The 18,673-nt window shown below is 35.1% G+C and overlaps 1 protein-coding gene across 1 annotated transcript in view; it reads right to left on the bottom strand.

Annotated features, from left to right (window-relative positions):
• LOC146134665 (cubilin-like) overlaps positions 1-13,683 on the bottom strand; it is a 35,643-nt gene extending 21,960 nt beyond the window's left edge. Inside the window, exons 1-12 of the mRNA XM_083397873.1 lie at positions 13,614-13,683; positions 11,401-11,600; positions 10,271-10,454; positions 9,753-9,839; positions 8,919-9,100; positions 7,355-7,505; positions 5,368-5,406; positions 4,894-5,075; positions 2,366-2,513; positions 1,756-1,854; positions 1,236-1,435; positions 477-648 (exon numbers count right to left, since the gene is read on the bottom strand). Of these exons, the coding sequence (XP_083253999.1) occupies positions 477-648; positions 1,236-1,435; positions 1,756-1,854; positions 2,366-2,513; positions 4,894-5,075; positions 5,368-5,406; positions 7,355-7,505; positions 8,919-9,100; positions 9,753-9,839; positions 10,271-10,454; positions 11,401-11,600; positions 13,614-13,683 (1,714 nt within the window). The remainder of the gene's footprint in view (positions 1-476; positions 649-1,235; positions 1,436-1,755; positions 1,855-2,365; positions 2,514-4,893; positions 5,076-5,367; positions 5,407-7,354; positions 7,506-8,918; positions 9,101-9,752; positions 9,840-10,270; positions 10,455-11,400; positions 11,601-13,613) is intronic.
• Between the last annotated feature and the right edge of the window lie 4,990 nt (positions 13,684-18,673).

Below are 18,673 nucleotides of genomic sequence, written 5' to 3'. Positions count from 1 at the left end.
GTTTACCAATTGTAATAGTTTAACAGCTTTTTACGACAAGGACTTGATTTGGAGTTGACTTTCCTTAATATTGACTTGATTGGGACTTGACTTGGACTTAAGTTATTTAAAAAATGGCTTGACAAATTGTATTTGCTAATCTGTAAAACTTACATGTTTATCTTTGTTTACGCTTTGGTATTACTGGCTGTATATTTTATCACCTTTTAGAGTTTAGATTATACGATGTCTATTTTTCAATATACAACACGAAATGACATGGTTTAAAAATTTACTCTTAAGTAGAACACTACACTTTTTTCCTGAATTTAGCCTAATTAAATTTACAAAATATGTTTTTACGCTAATTCATCAAAATTTAAATTTTAAAAGGCAACTCGACGATTCCTTTTAAAAGGGTTTACTTAAACTGACAGCGACCACCTTAAAAGATTGCACAGCTCAAAATGTGAAGTACTAATCAAGTTTCAACTCACCAACTGCTTCAAAGTTTGCCTCGAACCCTTTAGCGACCCCTAGCGTGTCGATGTGGAAGAATAGTGAGAGGAAATATCGAGTTGAGAAAACCACTTGAGGGGTTCGCTCAGATCCGCTAAGTTCCCTTATAACCGTGGCATCTGAGTGCACTTGGCTGAGTGAGTTGTACACCTGAGCGAATGCGGGGAATTTTATAACAGAGAATAAAACAATTAACGATTAAAAGCGATTAAAAGGCAATGACTTGACTTAACAACCCTTAGGATAGTGTTTTTTTAAAATTGAGCCGATTTCTGTCGTTTTAGTACAAGACAACAGAACCAGAGTGAATCAAATGATTCATATTCACACTATTATGACGTCAATAATGATAATTGTTTTGTTTGGAACAACCAAACAATGCCGCCTATAGTTTTCATAACAGTCTAAACCAAGGATCTAAAATACACAAAATATATAATGTAAACATTCGATTTGGACGTTTAGGTCATAAATGCCAAGAATGTGCTTGAATTTGTTTATATTTTTTGTTAAGTACCTTGACTTGACTTAAACTTTTTAAAAACAGCCAAGACGTGTTCTTAATTCATTTTGCAAATGCGGGTAATTCAAACTTAAATTGGACAAAATAGCTTGTTAATAATTTTTTATTTTTTGAACAAAGGCTTAACAGGGTGAATAATTTGGAAACGCGTTAACAGTAACGTAGTTGCAAACACCAAGATTACAGCAAAACTAAGTTATAAACAGCAACTCACGATGATAGAATCACAGCAGGGGTCCATGTCGAAGCTTGTGAAAGTGAGTCTAACATGTTGTGACGTCATACGCCCTCTTATCGTCCACCAGCAGTTCGTGACGTCACTCATCCCGACAACACGTGATATCCGCATCCACGTGGTGGCGTCATCGAGTGCCCGCAAGGTGTCGCCAACAGCACACTGGGTTACTGTGCGTTCTTTGAAACAAAAAACACGTTTTGCAGATGACTTTTCGAACTGACATAGATTTTGAAAAAAAAACAACCTACGGCTCTCGGCCAGATTCGGTCCGCCACCTCCTTCACGAAATGGTTAGGAGACCATTCCTCATATTTGTTTGGCTATTTTAACAACGCTTTTAATTTGGCGAATGTAACATGTATTTAGATCTCGTTTCAATTTTTACCCTAGTTTATCCCCAATGGCCGACAACACACCGGGTTGCTGAGCGCTATTTGAAAAATAAATATTCATTTGTATGTATAGTGATGCGCTCCTGTGCTTGTTCAGTACCAACCCGTAGGTCCCGGTAGTGTGGCAGGTATGGTACCAGCTTGTGTTACTGGGGCAGCAGTCAGCACCAACTCGGTCGTGGTTGGAACAAGTCGCATCGACACTGAAACATAAAATTAAATAATTTTTTCGGAGAAATACGGTTCAATGTTGTAAAAACTTTTGAGCCTGAAGTTTTCACGAATTATAATAAAACATTTTCAAATTTGTAACACGGAAAGAGTGTTTTAATTTGGTAGTTTCTTAAGTATATGAATATAAGATCCAGGGCGGAACCAGCATTTTCATTAAGAAGATAAATGTTCAGGGATGATGTTACAAATTTACATCACACGACAACCATTAGTACAAAAACACCTGTTGTGATTTTTAATGATGTTAGCAAAAATCTGCCGAAACTGACTCAGATTTATTTGACCAACTTCAAACTTAACGATTTAACTTAAAAACAATTTATTAAATTCTTCTGTAAGATTAGAAATCCCCTGTAAAAATCGACAACAAAAAAAAAACAAGTTTGTATGCAATTTAAACTAACCATGAACAGAACTTGAATGTGCTTAATGATATTTGAGTGTGTTTTGTAAGGTTTATTATTTAAGTTTAAAACCAACCTTGCCTATAAGTTGCGGTGAATCCATTACCAGGTCTTGTTGAATTTGCGATCAGCAGAACCTTAGCATTTCCACCAATCACAAATCGTTGTCTGGTGAATCTGACTCCTGTGAGGTTTGCGATCGAACTTCCGTCCTCGTTCTGAATCTAAAGAGCACGCTTAGAACTTAAATTAATAAAAAAAAGGATATTTAGGGCTGGCGTTTTGAACATTTCAAGGAATGTTAATCTCCTTGTTGCGATAAATTTACACCTAAAAGTTCGACGTGCAATAGAGGCAGGTACGTGATTACGAAAGTTGGATTTTTGTATAGCGTTTGTTTATTGTCATACACGTGTACACTAACATCATAGTCATAGATATTGTCTTTAACTTGAGCCTCCTGACCATTGATTGGTTTCGTTGTGGTTGCAGTATACTTCAAACCGAATCAAAACAGTTTTTTTACAATAAAACGTATTTTTTTGGTTTATTGCATGCTTGGCTGTTCCTGTTTGGGCAGAGCTTATTCAATGTTTTTTGTTTAATTTAGTTGGATAACGAATCTAGTTTGTTTTAACCAAATTATTTTTTTTGCTGCAATTTAAAGTTTTACTACCCTTGTGTAACTACCCTGCAATTTTGAGGCCGAATAGTTTAATTTTGGTTCAGCATTCGTAACTTCCCACTTACGCATTCATATCACGTTATTTTTGCATCCGCCATTAACCTTTCCACAAACAATCAAACTTTCGCAAAAACTCACGTGGAACAACCCCATTAACCTATCACACATTCTCGCCCAAAACAGCTAACTACTGCCCTATGCACCCGCGAGAAACCTAAACAAACGTGGGATTGTGACGTAACACTGACGAGCGCGATGCGGACTTCGCGACGTCACGTATTCAGGCGACGCGCGCCTTAAGCCGGTAATGGTGGTTTGCAAAAACATCGCAATTTTGAGCCTTTTTCTCTGTCCGTGAAATTCGCGAAAACAAACATCGCATTTCTACTTCTGGGTCTGTTTGGAGTTCTTTTTTAACGTTTTGTCAGGGGCGGAGTAGGCCTTGTACCCCCCAAACTATATTTTTATGGCAAATTTTAACTTTGTTATTCCAATTTTGGTTTGTCGGGCTTGGCTTTGACGTTTTGACGTAATTGTGTGACGATATTCTTTAAAAACAGTCGCAATGACGACCTTAAATAACCCCTTATACACAATCATACATATTTCGAGTTTTAAAGTGCAGATGAGGTCATTATAACTCAGTGCGATTGACGAAGGCCTAAAATGTGGAGCCTATCTTTTTACCTTAATGAATACCACCACTTTATTGCGTTTTTAGTTTTAAATTTCGTTGGAAACTATATAGGGTGTTTTAAAACCTTCAAAAAAATTAGATCAAATAATTTGTATGATAATTAAAAATTTTATAGGCGAAAGTGTTTTAGCAAGTTTATTATAAAATTTATTAAATACTCGTCTAATTGACGCGAAAACGATGGTTAACTGATTAAACAGCGTATAGCGGTCTATTAATAGTTTCAAAAGCATACATTTAAAAATATTGCAGTTCAGCATGTCTGTGTTTTTAAGGGTTATACTTTTTTACACTTCGGTTTTTGCACTATGCGCCCCACACACTCACAAAAGTGCAATTTTAAGTTAAAAAAACAACAAGAACACTGTATGGTTGCTGGGAGTTCTCTTTATGCGCAGTTGGCGCTGCATCGCGAGTATAGCCTTTGGCTAGACATAAATTTCCAAGTTATGTAAATTGCAAATATAATAACACTGATAACATTTGGAACTACAAGAAAAACGTTTTCCAATTTAATATTTCTCCCAAAACCTTCTACTTTATGCATTCCTAAGTCTTTGGCTGACTTTGGCCCCACATATTAAACTATAAACGATCAAACCTCGAAAGGTTAGCTCTGGTAAAGCAGGTTTATGTTGCATTTATAGATTGTCATCCTCCAGTGTGGTAAACAAGTAATTTTGAAATTATTTAGGCCCCATCCAAGTTATAACAAATATAACTTGTCAAGTCCCAGTCAATTCATTATTATAGCAAGCCTACTCCAAGTACAATAAATGAATGTAAAATTAAACGGTAAACTATAACAATTGGTAAACTCGTACGATTATGAGTAGGGCGATTATTTTTTTACCTGAAAAAAAAAAATAATACAGTTAAAATCTCGTTGAATATTATTCAAAGCTATTCTTTTATGATAAAACGTTAACTGAACGACAATTTTATAAATCTGACTATAGTTTTTTTTAATTTTGTAAACGATTTATGTGCATTTTAATTTTTAATCGATTTTGACTTGAAATAATTTTGACATATTTTGACCTAACGTGTAAATTTTGACAAAATTTTGACTTTTTTTGCAAAGTCGAAACACAATCGCCCTAATTATGAGCAATAATTCAACTAAAAAGTATAAAACAAGATAAAATAAATTAACGTACAAAAAATCAAAATTTAATAAAAAAATAAACCTACCGCAGATATACTTTGACCGTTCCCTTACCTCAAGTCTATCACAGCACCGGGGCATGTTGGTTCTCAATATCGTGATCTCGATCGCCATCCTTGTGTTCGCCCTCGATATTCTCCATCTACAGTTTACCTGGCCTGGATAACTCCTTGGGTAGTTGGGCGAAGTGAAACGAAGGTTTAGAACACTGGCGGTCAAGTCGTCGCCACATACAGCTGTTGGGAATTATAGTTTGTGTGAAAAGAATGAATACAGATTAACACATTTCCGGAAAACTCTAGAAAAACTGTAGTTTACCTGTAACACATAGGGCAAAATCAATTTGTGAAACTCAACATAAACACTATTTGGGGAATCTCGCTTTATATAGTAAAACATAAATCGAAATTTTCGATTCAATTTGTTATGATAATAAGGCATTTTACTAATAATATTATAGATACTCCTTGCCGCAGCAAATCTGCAATAAACTTAAAAATAAATGTTTCAAGTTCGCCCTATACTTACCGTGTAAGGAAAGTGGTTCAACCGGACCATCTCCAGAAACTAGAAAAGAGAACAAAATGAAAATTGCAATGAATCCAATGAAAATATAAACTTGGAATGAACGTTGAAACCGTATCAACAACGCGGTTGCTGTTGAACACCTGAAGGTGCTAGTTAACGCTCTACTAATCGAGTACAAACTCGAATGATAAGAGCTGCGTTCCACCTTTTATAAATGAGGTTTTGAATAAATTCAGTCGCATTAACTGAAAATAATACAAGTTCGTATCGAAACGTCATTTTTAAGATGATGTCGATCTACTCGACCTTTTTATCTTTGACATTTATTATCACTCTACATTACAGATCTGTGCATAGTCTACCTTAATATATACTTGTTATGTGGAGTTATTTTTGCAATCTTTTTTAACACCCTAACCCGTTGTATGAATGATAAAAATGAACACTTATTGAAGGATAATGTAACCATGCTATGTTAGTTTAATTGCGTATAGTTGTACACAGTGCTTAGGTGAATAGATTTTTTCGCCAAAAATACTCAAAACATTGCCTTCTACATTTTGACATTCCACAGTTTTGACATTACAGGTGAAAGTTGGCATTTGCCAAAACCCTATGTCACTTAAACGTGACTTTTCTCTAACCATAAGTGTAAAGAATAGGCCTGCATAATACACACAGTTTGTTGTGCACCTGCGTATATAGATGACTTTTAAATGTCACCTTAATCTGAAGTGCTGTGGTTTAAGTATAGGGCTTGGCGCTAATGCATTTAATGGATTAGGGCGTGAGATTGGAGATAAACAGGTGCAGAGATTTATAGTAAGTCTGGAAATTAAACACTGGATGTAATTTGAGTTCATGTGGTTAAAATATTGCTAAAAAAACTTTTTTTAGCTGGTTTAGCAAAATCTGTTTCACATAATGCGTCAATGTAATAATTTTCCACAATTTACGTAGAAAGTGATTTTAGCTTTACATGCGGCTCTACGTGGCATCAAAAGGGCAATTTATCTTATCCAAGTCGTTAAAGTCTTATTTAATAAAAAATCGCCCGAAATCAGTGTTATGTAATATGTTTACCACATTATTTGTTATCTTAGTGCCTACAATATTTCCGGTTTGTCTAGTCCAGCGGTTCTCATACTGTGGGTCATGGCTCACTGGTGGGCCATGGAAACTTTTTAGGTGGGCCACAAAACCCATTTAAAAAGGCGTGTGAATATACCACCTAGTTTTACAGGAATTGAGAAGGAATGTAAATGAACGTAAATTTATTGTTCAGAAGCAAGTACCTCACTAATGCACGCTTGAATAAATAATCCATTTTAATATATGCTCCGCTGTTTTGTTCTAAAACCTTTTTATAGTTTTTTCTTTCATAAAAATTTATTTGGCCACGGAATTTTTGTGCAACGAAAATGGGCCACGAAAGAAAAAAGGTTGAGAACCACTGGTCCAGTCAGAGTTAGCGTTATGAAACATGTCGTCCAGTTAAAGATATTATTAAACTCTAATTTTTTAAACAAAATCTGAAAACTTTAGTTTGGAATTGCATTCTTCAGTATTTCTGCGGTATTTTATCTAATTCAATTACTTGACTTGGTTCACTCAAGTCATCGTTTTCAAGTGACTTAATTTAATTATTGTTCGCAAATGGCTAGACTTGTATCTAAATCATTGTGTGAAATAACTTGAGGTAAAATTACGTGTTTTAAATATTTTTTTTAACTTTCTATATATTGGGGTTTCGTTATATTTCAGATTTTGTTCATAATATTTAAACGATATTCTAATATTAATAATGTAACTTTTTTTATGTTAATGACTTGGAGTCTATGAGCTCTAATAATGGGTTAACTGGGACTTTTTTTGTAACACTGCCCCATAGCCGCCTTTTGCCCATTGATCGTAGCTTGGTTATGATTTATGACTGCCTACTTTAAAGCAGTGTTGAATGGGGAAATGTATTTTACAAATTGCTCACCGCTTCTATAAACAGCCCGGAAGCCAGCTCTGTTCACAGATGCGTCGCTCGTGAAAATCAACCTCAGCCCGTCGTCCGACATAGAAACAAAACTCTGCGCCGCGTTCGACACCCCACTGGTCCGGAGTAAGCTCTCCTCGCCGTCGAAAACCTGAACAAGTTTCAAACAGTATGGCCAGTTTAAATTTTTTAAGTCAAAAAGAAAGTACAACTTCTTTCAAAAGCACCCCGGCTGGAAAAGAATTACACTAATGAGCTTTGTATGGCAGTAAGAATGACTGGTGGTCGTTGGGCCCATTTATGGGCACGCCGCAGTTAAAGTGTTAAACGTAACCTTTGCATGTTTGGTCATAATAATTATCGACATCGGAGCAAAATACGTGGCATCGACCATCCTTTTATGTTTACAATATTATTACTTTATCAAAATGTTTGGCAAAAAGTGTGCGTGCTAAAATTCCGAAGCCAATGCAAGTTTTGTATGAAAATCTCACCATAGTAGCGGTACAACCTAATGAGATATAACACTTTTACTGCGGTGCGTTTGATCGCAAATTATGGCTAAAACTCTAAAATTAATTAAGTATCTGATCGGCACCGATACCCCTCGAGTATCGGACGAGTAAATACCGCCACGGATTTCGCATCCGATTCCAAGGTATGGGATATCGGCTCAGATCCGAAATTATCGGACATACCTAAGCATGAAAATTAATAGTCAGCCGTATTGATCTGAATGTCGAGTATAAAAAAGGACAACCATCGCTCAGTCAGCCTAAACAAGGTTAATAACTTATATTAACAACAAACTTTCCTTGACGTTCGGGAGATAATAAATAGGTTTGCATATAACTGCGACTTCGACAAAATTAGGGGCGTAAGAAACATTTCTAAAAAAACATTGCCAATTTATATACTTTAAAATATGCGTTTTCAACACACTTTTTTAAACCACTTGGCCCCGGAAAGACCCCCCAGCAGTTGGATTCTAAAAATAACTCAGAACGCTTGATGTCTGGCACGGGTTTGGGAATAGCCCCTGGCGAGTTTGCTGGAATAATCCGCTTCTGACATTTCAAAGCGTCTGTCTGCAAAGCGTAGATATCATTGATGACTAATGCTGATCATAGATAAAAGTTGCATGTTCTTATCCATTGACCTTAAATTTGCTTGAAAGTGCAACATTGCTGTTGGGAAAGGCCAAACGATTTGGTGAATAACAGATGCAATCAAAGCGTTTTACGCGGCTGTTTGGCAAAGGTGAACGATATATCATCTAATAAGGTCGTTACGCAGTCACTAGTGCAAATTTGATTGAATCACTTGTTCAGGATGGAGTTACAACGTTGTACAAAGAGTTTAAGGTATTTTTTTACGATTGCAAAGATTGCTGAACTGGCAAGAATATATTTAATAAATAATAACCAATGTAAAATTATGCTGGGGTAATTTGCATTATGCAACAATCTACAGCTTAGTCTTTATCGGAATATTATACAAAGTATCTAATAACTCCATTTCTTATCAATATTCTCGGAAATCGACCACATTAACTTTTACCGACCTCTATGAAGTCACAACAGGCTTGTGTGTTGATCAACCCCAAAGTGAGTTGAACTCTTTGACCCGAGGGCGCTTTAATCCACCAATCACAGTCGAGGTTACTCCGGTACAAACGCGGGTAACCTGGTGGGCTGAGAAGTTGTGGATCTTCGGTAGCTACCAGGTCTGCTTGACACTCTCCAACTGAAAGAATCGGTCAAAACGCATTAAAATGCTACAGAATTGATATATTAGGCTCTATCTGTACTATGTATTTTCTTTGAAGCAAGAAAATTTCTATAACCAAGTGTGTTAAATTAGCTTTTTGGATTGGCATTCTCTAACTAAATGTAACAGTTAAAACAACATAAAAACATGCTTCACATAGCAGTGTTGTATCACTGATCCGAAATGACTTGCCTTAACGTTGGTGGTTTTGGCAAAGTAACTTATTTTAAATAAATTTGTTTCTGCTTGTAAAACAGATTGTTTTAATAAATTGACCAGTTTTTAAATTTTAACGTTTTACTTTGATGAAAGTGATCTGACTTGTCATGATAATGGCTTAAACTGCAACTTCAACAACGACTTAACTTAGACCTATGTTGTTTGGCAAATGGCCTGACTTGAGTCACTTTAAACCGCATGTCAATAACGCTGTAAGATTGTATTGGTAAGCTTTGCAGGCTTCTCAAAGAAACATTTCTTACTCAGCGTATCAGGGGAAAATTCTTTTGAAGTTTTTTTGAACTTTTAAATTTGTAGTTTTCCAATTAAATGTATTTGATCGAAAACACAAATAATACTTATTCATATAGTATTACTTAATGTTAATGTTATAATGTGAAGTGCTTACCTAGGATTCTAGTTCTTGTTGTGGAAGGTGGAAGACTTGGAGCATCCAAGCGCTGACTTGGTTCTTTGAACGCCACCGTTCGAAGTCCTTTGCAAGAAGAAAAAAAAATCATGCAGAAAAAAATATTAGGTTTATTTTACGAAAAACATTTGCTGAACATTTTAATTGTTTGTACCGGCACCTTTATGAAATATTTTAGTACTTCTTTGCTCGGTGAAGATTCACGTTTTGCGCTATACAAAAAAATCGAAAGAACAAAACAAAACTCCTAAAAGACGTTTACAAACTAGAAACAAAATCGGTTGTAAAACTATTATAATGCGAAGTTGAATGTAATTGGAGATTTTTTGTTGCTCAAAGTTTTCACATAGGTTTATGTTTATTTTTTTTTCTCGCACTTTTTTTTTATTAGACCTGTAAAAAATACCTAACAGGCAAATTTTGGAATCATTTATCTTACAAAACTCCATAAAAGCTTCGGTGGTTCCTAAACAAAACAAACAAATAACAAGACTCACCTTCGGCCTCGTATTCAATTTCAAATCCCGAATACTGAACTGAAGAGTCCGACTTAAAGTTGAGAGCGATGAAGTTGCTCCTAGAAAAGATTGGAATGCTCGGGTTCTCTGGGGATCCTGACATCATTAAAAGTTGCTTCTCGTTTCCCGTAGTTTGCACCAAAGTAACTGCTGAGTCGAATATCTGGGTTTAAATAAAATAAGTAGTATTATTGATTTATTAGAAACGTTCACAAAATGCTTCCTATTTCTGTATTGGGCTTTGATATTCATTCTACGTCTAACTAAAACCTCCAGGCCAGCCATTATTTTAAGATCTAACGTTCAAAATGATGCCTATACTTCTCCATGGCCTTTGCCATTCATTATACTTATAAATTTTTAATTTCTAATAACATATTACATTAAAAATTCAAAATAAATAGACTTCCCAGCGCAAAGACAAATTACGGCCTAAAATCAATACAATTTTTACTTTTCAGCTTAATCAATTTTACGTATTTGACCTTAGTAATGACGTCATTTGGTATCGGATCGCACTCTTTGCTTAAACACTGGATATCGGTATCGGAACAAACTATGTATTATCAGACATCCATATTTTCTTCCAACAAACTAATAATTATATTTAAAATACATAAAAGCGTAAAAAAAAGTGTAAAGTTAAAAGCGCTTATATTATGTAAGATTTAAATTGTTGACACGGCAGCAATCATGGAGTCTTTTTACGTCGCAAGCTTACGACAAGACTTAACTAAATCTTCCAATGTATCAAATATCATGCAAGTCGGTTAAGGGAACTCAGTTCTTTAAAAACTTTTATTTTCCCCTCCAAACTATTTAGGCGTAGCTGTTTCATGTTGCACCTATTTTTTTTATTCTCAATCGTTTACTACAAATTGCTAATTTCAATATATTTTTGTAATTTCTTTGCTAAATTGTTTAAGAACATGTCTAAAATTAATTAAGAGTTCAAAGTGTTTCTTACTTTCACATCATTTACTCATTGTTATATAAAATATATGCACCTTTTTTTAGTTATTTTCCGCTGAAAATGGTTTACCGTTTTATTTTACTAATTTTGGAGCGCAACTCAAAGCACAATTTTCTGTTTCGTAACATCGACTCACCTTCAATTTGTCGCAGCATGACTCTGTTTTGAAGTGGGTGACCACTAACTTGATACGATGGCCTATTGGTGCTGTGATGACCCACCAGCAGTTGGACCTGGGCGGGTAGTTTGAGCTCTTCCCTTCCCGGTCGTAGTCTGGTGAGCTGATGGTCTTCCTCAAACCGGTCTCAGCTGTTAAGTTTGTGGATCCGCACGAATCTAGCAATACAGGGATTATCTTAGTGTTTCTCAATCTTTTTTCGCAAGGACCAAAATACTCAGCGTAAATATAACAGCGACATAATTCTATTCACTGAAATTTTCGTAAGCAAAAATATCAAATCAGCATAATGAAGTTCGAATTAATTTAATTTGAGCCATGTTTCATATTTCCCCGGCAATTTTCTAAAATTTTGGGAAACTTTGCTCTGGGACGATCCTAATAAATCAAACCATGTGTGAAACTTCTGCAAAAAAAAAAATTAAACGCCCACACGATTTGGGCCACGACCTATTGGTTGAAAACCCTGGATTAACTGTATTTGCCTATTTAGTGGTTTAAATTGTCGATTGTCCCTAATAAGTGTGGTACGTTTTGCAGAGGTAATTTTAGGCTGATTTCAACTTTGAACTGAGGATCTTATTTGCTTCCGCAATAACTTTAAATGCTCATAAAACGTATAATCAGGTCCTGTTTTTCAGAGAAAAACACGTGTCTATTTTGACATTAAGGGTGAGACTATAACGCTTTGATGACGTGACGATGACGTCAATGCACAGATAGCAGCATTTTAAAGAGCGCCAAAACCTTTGTTTTACAATTTCCAGGAAAATTGCACCAAAGCTGATATTTTGGCTGGCATTTAAGAGCTTGGCTCGCGGTTCAAACTTGAAGAGACGAACACAAATAAAGCAGGTGAAAGCGATGGATTATATCGCCAGACTGCCGAAGGTTTCCGAACCAAGCCCAGCCAGTTTTTCCAGTCGGAACCAGGCATATTTCAGAATAAGCGATTCAGTAGGGACGTATATCGTGGTTGAATATACTTTTGCTGCAAGGCATGTTTTGACATTTGCCGGAAAAACAATCTCACATTTGATATATCATGGTTGGAATGAAGTAACTTTTTTTTCGGGCTCTTAATATTATTTAAATTTGTATAATACAAAAAGAAATAATGTGAAATATAGTTTTTCGGTTCTTAATGTTATGTTAAATTAAAAAATGATATGACGGTTGGCTTTCTTATTTTAATAAAAAGATACAGTATTAAATTATTATTTTAACACTTCTAAAAATGATGTGGACTAATTACTGCGAATTATGGGAATGAACTATTTTATTTAGCCAATCAAATGTTTGATTTTAGTTTATATCAGTTAATATTGAGCAACAATAAAAGCAGAATTTTTATAACCGGAATAAAATTGGTATATTGGGTTTAAAATTGCAAAAAAAATGAGACATGTTTAAGGAAATTAAAACTAATAGGCACATTGTTCGAAAAAAATGTATTATTTAAAAACTAAAAAACAAAAAATTAGCATAGTTAGAAAATGTAAATGTATATATATTTATTATTATCTATTAATCCAGAACAGAACATATTTTGCCTAATTATGAATTTATCTTTTTAAGGCCTACCCACGCATAGTTCATCCAGGGGTAACAGAGAGTTTCATTTAAGATAAGTGAGATAGCAAGTTCGTTCAAGGTTGCCACGTGTAAGCTTGTAAATTGCGGGCGCGACTTACGCAAGCATCTCTATATTTGCCCGCTGTGGGAGAAATATGCAAATCACGAGACAGGTTGGGAAACCAAATACACGTTAGCATTGTAGGGGTTTCCCCGGAAAAATGTCGTTCGTTGTTGGCAAATTTCGAATTTCTGGCCAAAATGCATTTTACACATTACAAGTAATTTTATATTTTTTGCAAACACTGTCATAGTAAACGCAAATGATTTTTCAAATTACGTGACGGCACCTTTAATTAGGTAATTGCTCAACCCAGCAATTGAGCTAAATAAGTACGTTTTTGCTTAAATTTGTATAATATCCTAAATGAAAAAACGTTATTCTATCACGAAATAACAGTAAATACATAAAATCAATTTAAATTTTTCCCTAATATAAGTGTTAGCGGGTTGTTTTCAATATGTGACTCATGAAATCTGCAAACGTTTTTATAACTCATCTAACCGCTTTTGAAATTTATGTGAAAAATACTTACTTTGAGTTGATTGCGATTCGACAAGCCACACACATGAGATGAACAGAAGAAGAAAGTTTGACAAGTGCATATTTCTGCGGTCTTTCAATCAACTGATTGCATAGGTCGACCAGAACTACACAGTGTCTATATTATGTGAGCTTTAAAAACTCTAGATGCCCTAATGATCTGAAATAAGATTAAAATCATAAATGACATTAGAAGTTGTGTTTTATTCAAGTGTAATCTCTAACAAATCAAAACATAATCAACTAACAGCTATAATCAATGTAAAAATTAGTTATAAATTTTGGGTACTTGAGAATAGGTGCTAGGCTTGAATTTATGTGAATTGCGAAACGATGAAAGATCAAATAAGACAATGCCATTTTTGGTCAAAGCAAAGAATCATGTAAAAACAAATAGAAACACAATTATCGATTTCGCAATATTTTTAGCACAAACATATGATACTTTAATTTTCAAAAAAAAATTAGATTCCTATAGAAATGAAAAAAAAAGTGTTTTATTTTTACATTATTATTTTTTAAGGGTTGTCTATAAGGTAATTTCTACCACGTAAGTTTATGATAAGAATATATAAGCTATTGCTGCCAGGCATAATATCAGGTTTGTAGAGCTCTTCTGGCAAATGTAATTTTTATTCCGACGTTTCGACGTCCTATACAGGTCGTCTTCATCAGGGTAAATAACACGGAATGCGACTAGTACAGTGCACGATAAACAAAGGAAAAAAAGGAAAAAAAGAATGGAACGCAAGCACGTTACAACGCAACGAAAACAACACGATAACGAAAACAACCAGAGAAGCTGTAATTCCAGATTGCGATCTAAATGATGGCTTTCAAGGTGTTTTGGCAAACTTAAAGCATTCCTCCCTTGTCGGTTTGCCCATCGCACCATCCCGGTCTAACGCTACATCTAAGCTGCATAGCTGTTACATATAACCAGTGTTGTAATGACGTAAGTCATTGACTTGACTTAAGTCACTGTTCTCAAATGACTTGACTTGACTTAAGTATTTTCAACAAATGACTTAAATTGACCTTCATTGCTTTTGGAAGGACCAATAATAATATGTGGATCAAAGTGTTTACATAAAATCATTTCTTAAAATTTAACAGAATTATATAAATTATTTTATTTTTTAATTACCATCATTGGCAGTTTTACATGTTTACTTTTTGTACAGACGATGCCTTATAGGCTAAATATATATTTCGTTAAATTTTAAGGAATGATTTAATGTTTTACACCTGTTTTTATAAACAGTCTTACGACCATCGGATACGAAAACAAGAATCTTTCTTTTACATTTTATTGTCTGTGGGAGATTTCTTGAAAGTATGGAGTTAAGTCGTTACAACTTCCACCAGAAAAAGTTCAGACGACCCCCTGTTTCTCAACCCATTAACACTTTGACATCACTTGTGCTACATTATTATCGCCTCGCTAATCTAAAATCGTTAAAAACTCCGACCCTGAATAGAGATGAGATTAAATGAACACGCGGAACTCTTTGTCTCACGCCACAGTTACTTTGATGAGGATCTTAGCTCTCCGTGATTCAGTTCGAAAATATTTTAAACCATAAACATTCTTATCATAACAGGTTTGTAGAGCTCTTCTGGCAAATGTAATTTTTATTCCGACGTTTCGACGTCCTGTACAGGTCGTCTTCATCAGGGTAAATAACACTGAATGCGACTAGTACAGTGCACGATAAACAAAGGAAAAAAAGGAAAAAAAGAATGGAACGCAAGCACGTTACAACGCAACGAAAACAACACGATAACGAATGATTGGGCCTCTAATCTTTAAGCATTTGTTGAAAATACTTAAGTCAAGTCAAGTCATTTGAGAACAGTGACTTAAGTCAAGTCAATGACTTACGTCATTACAACACTGGTTATATGTAACAGCTATGCAGCTTAGATGTAGCGTTAGACCGGGATGGTGCGATGGGCAAACCGACAAGGGAGGAATGCTTTAAGTTTGCCAAAACACCTTGAAAGCCATCATTTAGATCGCAATCTGGAATTACAGCTTCTCTGGTATTTCCTTCTCAGTATCTACAGACAGTGAAGGGCGGGACAAGGCTGCAACTGGCGCGTGGTAAGGGTGCGTTGAGGTTTTAGTTTGCCAAACCAAGTTAAAGTGCTACTTTGTTAAAATCCGATAAATTTTATTTAGATTTAACGATTTTAAAGCCTCTGGGAGCTCGAAAAAAAAACAGCTTTCTATAGATTTTTTTAACTTAAATTAAAATTTAAGATTGCTGAAATATGGGGAAACTAGAAATTAGTTTAAATTGAAAACTAAAATTATTACTAATGTAATCGTTTGCAAATCCAAATCGATTCAAAACATACAGGAATTGATTGCTTTTGAATGTAAATGGCAAAATATTTTATTGTTTTTTTCTCGCTTGAAAAACTTTTTTACATCTCGCTAATCACAAAAACTGAAAAATGAAACAAAAGTTGTGGAAGCCATTTCGGATTTTATTCAGAACGTCTGACTGTTATCCGCCGAAGTTGGAAACTTAAGTTATCTGCAAGTCTGTAGTTATCGTACTTAAGAAAAACAAGAAAAATGAAAACTCTTAAATTTTACAAACAGGAGCGTTACGGAACTCCTGACTATGTCGATTTATTGTAAAAAAAGTAAAAACATACTTACTTAAATGGATGTTTTACACATTAATATATCAGCAAAAATGCAAAATTCTCATCTGCGTCAACTCATTGGCTTAAAACCTCATTGATAACCATCACAAACACTTCAATAACTTTTAAGTAAAAAGTCGATATCTGATCTAATAATATCTGCTTATAGTGGATGAGCGGAACGTATGTGCTATGGGATTTTTCGTCGAAGCACTCAAGGAAATGTTGCAACATGAGAAGCTACAATCTAGCGCAAGTCTAGATTCTTATCGCAACGTTAGAATTTATTCCATTCAAAGTGTTTTGGTGAAAACTTGACCAATATTTCCATGTTTATGTTTACATCAAGTATTTAGATTACTCGAAATTGACATTTCTCACATGCTAACCATAAAATAAAGCTTTCCTGCACATCTTAAAAGCAGAGGACATAAAGATGCAATAAGATAATATAAGTTCCAGCGCATACATACATATACATTAGTACATTAAGGGTTTAGAAGTACAAGAATTTCCTTACCAGAACGCATACAATTTTCTAGGGATGACCTCAACTCACGTCATAAAGGGACGTCTAAAACTTTTGCGATTAAACGTAACATACAGTTTCCATTTATTTTGTATGTTCATGAAGGTTTGTTTTCACTTTGATTGTTACAAACGGTTTAATCTTTACTCACGTTTCTCGCGTTCGTTTTGATCTGGCCATAAAGAACATATACTTGAAAAAAGCACAAGTGAAAAATTCATCCAGTTATACAGTGGTGCACCTGGCAATCCCGGCATGGTTTCTTGGCACTTCAGTTGTGGAATACTTCCTTAAACTACACGCGTCTACGGAATCCTGAACAAAACTGCATTTCCGCGCGTCTATCAAGTTTATTGAAGCGAATGCCTTTGAAATATTTCCGCTGTTTAATCAGTCACCCAAAACACCCTCTCGATTTCTCAAAGTTAAGCAACTACGAAGAAACAATTGGGTAAAATTGCTCCAACTCTGAGTATTTAATAGTTTCGAAAAAAAACGCACTCTTACCGCGTCTTAAATATTGTTTAAACCACCCGCTCAAAACACCAAGCAATTAAATAATACTTATACACTGTTCAACTGGCCCACTCAAAAATGCCGTGTCTGACTTTGCAAACAGCTTTATAGGAATATATTCTCAACCCTGCTTCGCCAGTTTTGGCCTCAACTCAATCACAGCGAGCTCGATTGCTTTCCAGATAAGCACAACAAGCCTAGACCTCAGACATGGCTGAAAGGAGCCTTGGGGGCAAACACATTGCGTTTGCTGGCCAACTTGCTTTATCGCATTACTGGGGATAGAATGCAATTTCGAGACAGCCAAGTGCCTTTGGCGCAACTAAAGAAGAAATGTAACCGGTTTATTTGCTTTGTTTGGCTCCAATATTCGCAACTGTTTTGTTTTTAGACAATTTTGGTCTTCATTAGGTGTCAAGCTGGGCAAACCTCGGTTACAACTTGTACAATTAGGGCTCTTTAGGATTTAAACACAAACCGACAAAAACTAACCGCTTCGTACCTTTTAAACCAGTGGTTAAAGTTGAACAATTTTCTCACCGAAAAGATTAAATATTTTAGAAATGACGTCACAAAGTTACGTCATAGCCAGGCGTATAAAAAGTAACCTAAGGAACCTAAGGTTATCGTTCGATGTTGTTCGCAAATATGCAACTGAAATCTTAATCTAAATACATTTAAAGAGACTGTGGAATGGCCTGGTGAAAAAAGAATATAGACTGCTATAAATAGAACATTTGTCTACCTATGTAAAAAATTTAAAAACATTAGACAATTTTCCGGCAAGAAAAGAAATCGGAAGCACGTCGTGTTAGCTCGTATGATGACAAAAACAGCATCCTTTAAGACAAGTATCACCAGTTTTATACTATCGACTTGTTTATTGTTAATGACAGAATACCGGAGTCTCGAGTCCAACATGCGCATGCGCAGTACTTAATTCGAAACTAAGAAGGTCGTAACTGTAAAAGTTATTGGAAATCAACACCACTCACTTTTACCACTGCTTTGAATTAAAAACACCCGATCTGTTTACCGGCTATTATATGTGCTCTAATATTCGCAACTGTGTTGTCTATAATCGAACTTAATGTTGGGTAAGAAAGCTGTTTCAAGGGTCAAACTTATTTCGATTTAAAAGAGGAAGTGCTCAGTTAAAAATAGCAAGGTTCGCTTGGAATCCTTATCATTATTTGAACGACCTTGCGCAAAAATAATCTTTTAAACGTGTTAAGTTTTTAGTACATTAACCATAGCACATATCTATTCAAGCTGGCTTTGTACATAGCTTATGTATTAATACAATTCTGTTCTTCATAAAACACATTGCACTTATATCAGCTTAC

The sequence above is a fragment of the Ascidiella aspersa genome, chromosome 9 (assembly GCF_963924565.1).
Source record: "Ascidiella aspersa chromosome 9, kaAscAspe10.2, whole genome shotgun sequence".
NCBI lineage: Eukaryota > Metazoa > Chordata > Ascidiacea > Phlebobranchia > Ascidiidae > Ascidiella > Ascidiella aspersa.
Note: the sequence above shows the minus strand (reverse complement) of the source record. Positions and strands in the feature narration are given on the sequence as shown.